Source organism: Colobus angolensis, unplaced genomic scaffold (assembly GCF_000951035.1).
Source record: "Colobus angolensis palliatus isolate OR3802 unplaced genomic scaffold, Cang.pa_1.0 Scaffold236, whole genome shotgun sequence".
Classification (NCBI taxonomy): Eukaryota; Metazoa; Chordata; class Mammalia; order Primates; family Cercopithecidae; genus Colobus; species Colobus angolensis.
In genome coordinates this window covers 1,675,640-1,677,054 of record NW_012115555.1, presented here as the reverse complement: position 1 = coordinate 1,677,054, position 1,415 = coordinate 1,675,640, and the positions used below count along the sequence as shown (strand labels likewise).

The window sequence follows — 1,415 nt, the reverse complement described above, 5'->3', positions numbered from 1 at the left end:
AACGAGAGAGGAATCTAGAGGTCTGTATCCCTCCTTCACCACCCCGCCCGAGCGCCTTCTGGAAAACACAATCACCGTTCCAAATCTCACCCAGCAACTGCATCCAAGCGCTTTCTCCAAGTGTTCCGGGAGCCGCCGGAACTCTTCTTCCAGGCAGGCGTTCCCGGACTCTGGACAGTAGGCACCCCCCCCTTGGGGTTTTGAGCCGCAGTGTCTGCCTCTGTCCAAGTACCTAGGCTCAGGTGCAGACCTTTCAGGGCCAGCGGCAGAAGGCGCGGACGGCGAGGACACCCTCAGACGTACTGCCTCCCGGGCTGCCGCGCCAGAGAGTTTGCATCCTTGGGAACCGCGGACGTGCCAGGGCGCTCCAGCTCCGCGCGCCTCAGACGCTGAGGCTATGATTGGCCTGGCTGAACGTCAATCAGGGCTCGGCGCCGTGGAGAAGGGACGAACGCCGCAGGCCGAGCCTGCTTAACTCCTTGCTGGGTTATTCTCCGCCTCTTCTAAGGTAGGCAAATGCTCCCGAGTCCCTCAAGGGGGTCCCTGCGGCGGCCTGAGATGTTAGGCACCAGGTCGTCGCGCCCTTGCGCTGGCTGAAGTAGGAATTGGCTCTGGAGAGTCTGCGTTGTTCCCGGTCCCAGGGCCGTGGTGCCGATACTGCGCTTCCAGCTCCGCCAGTCAAAGCTCCCAGGCTCCGTCTTCTCCCGCGTTGCGCTGGAGAAACACCCAGAAGAGAGAGTCCCAGAATGACTGCTGTGGCCCTGCGAACTGACTGCCACCTTCCAGGACTCTAGCCCTGGCTCCTTCTAACCTTCCCGCCCCTCAGTGCCCCAGGGAGGCTGCTATGCCAACAATCAGCCGGAAGAAAAGGAGGTGCCAGTGTTAGGCGCAGAAGAGGGTTGGACCATAAAAGCTGGAGAGGGGCGAGAAAGGAAAGACGGGGAAGAGGGAAGTCGGAAAAAGTGGGGAGGGGTAACAGCTCGGGCTTTTCCTCTAGGGTAGTTTGTCTTCTCTCGTTCCCGCCCCCTCTGCTTCTTGCCTCAGTTCCCCACTCCCACCCGTGCACCTCTGCGGCAGGCGTGTGAAAGAAGTGGGAGGGAGGGGCTTTTGGTCGGGATATCTGGTCCTCCAGACCCCACAGCCTTGGCTGAGAACTAACTTAAGCCCACTCCAACTGACTTGATAAATGAGAATCTTGACCAGTCCATTGGTAGGTAGAAATGAGGGACGTCATCTGTCCCCGAACAGAATAACCCGAAACCGCAGGTCCCATGGATGTGGGAATCCACAGCACTGACTGCGCTCCCAAGGCTCGTAAGTCCACTTCCGAACTTCATCTAAGACCCTGAAAGCCAGACTAGGGATACATTTTATTATTATTACTATTTTTTATTTGAGACAGGGTCTCCCTCTGT

General features: G+C 58.2%; 1 protein-coding gene across 1 annotated transcript in view; it reads right to left on the bottom strand.

Annotated features, from left to right (window-relative positions):
- Window positions 1–487: 487 nt before the first annotated feature.
- The window catches only part of PSMB9 (proteasome (prosome, macropain) subunit, beta type, 9), a 50,715-nt gene continuing 49,787 nt past the window's right edge, over window positions 488–1,415 (bottom strand). The window contains exon 6 of the mRNA XM_011944847.1: window positions 488–714. Coding sequence (XP_011800237.1) covers window positions 488–714 — 227 coding nt within the window. The remainder of the gene's footprint in view (window positions 715–1,415) is intronic.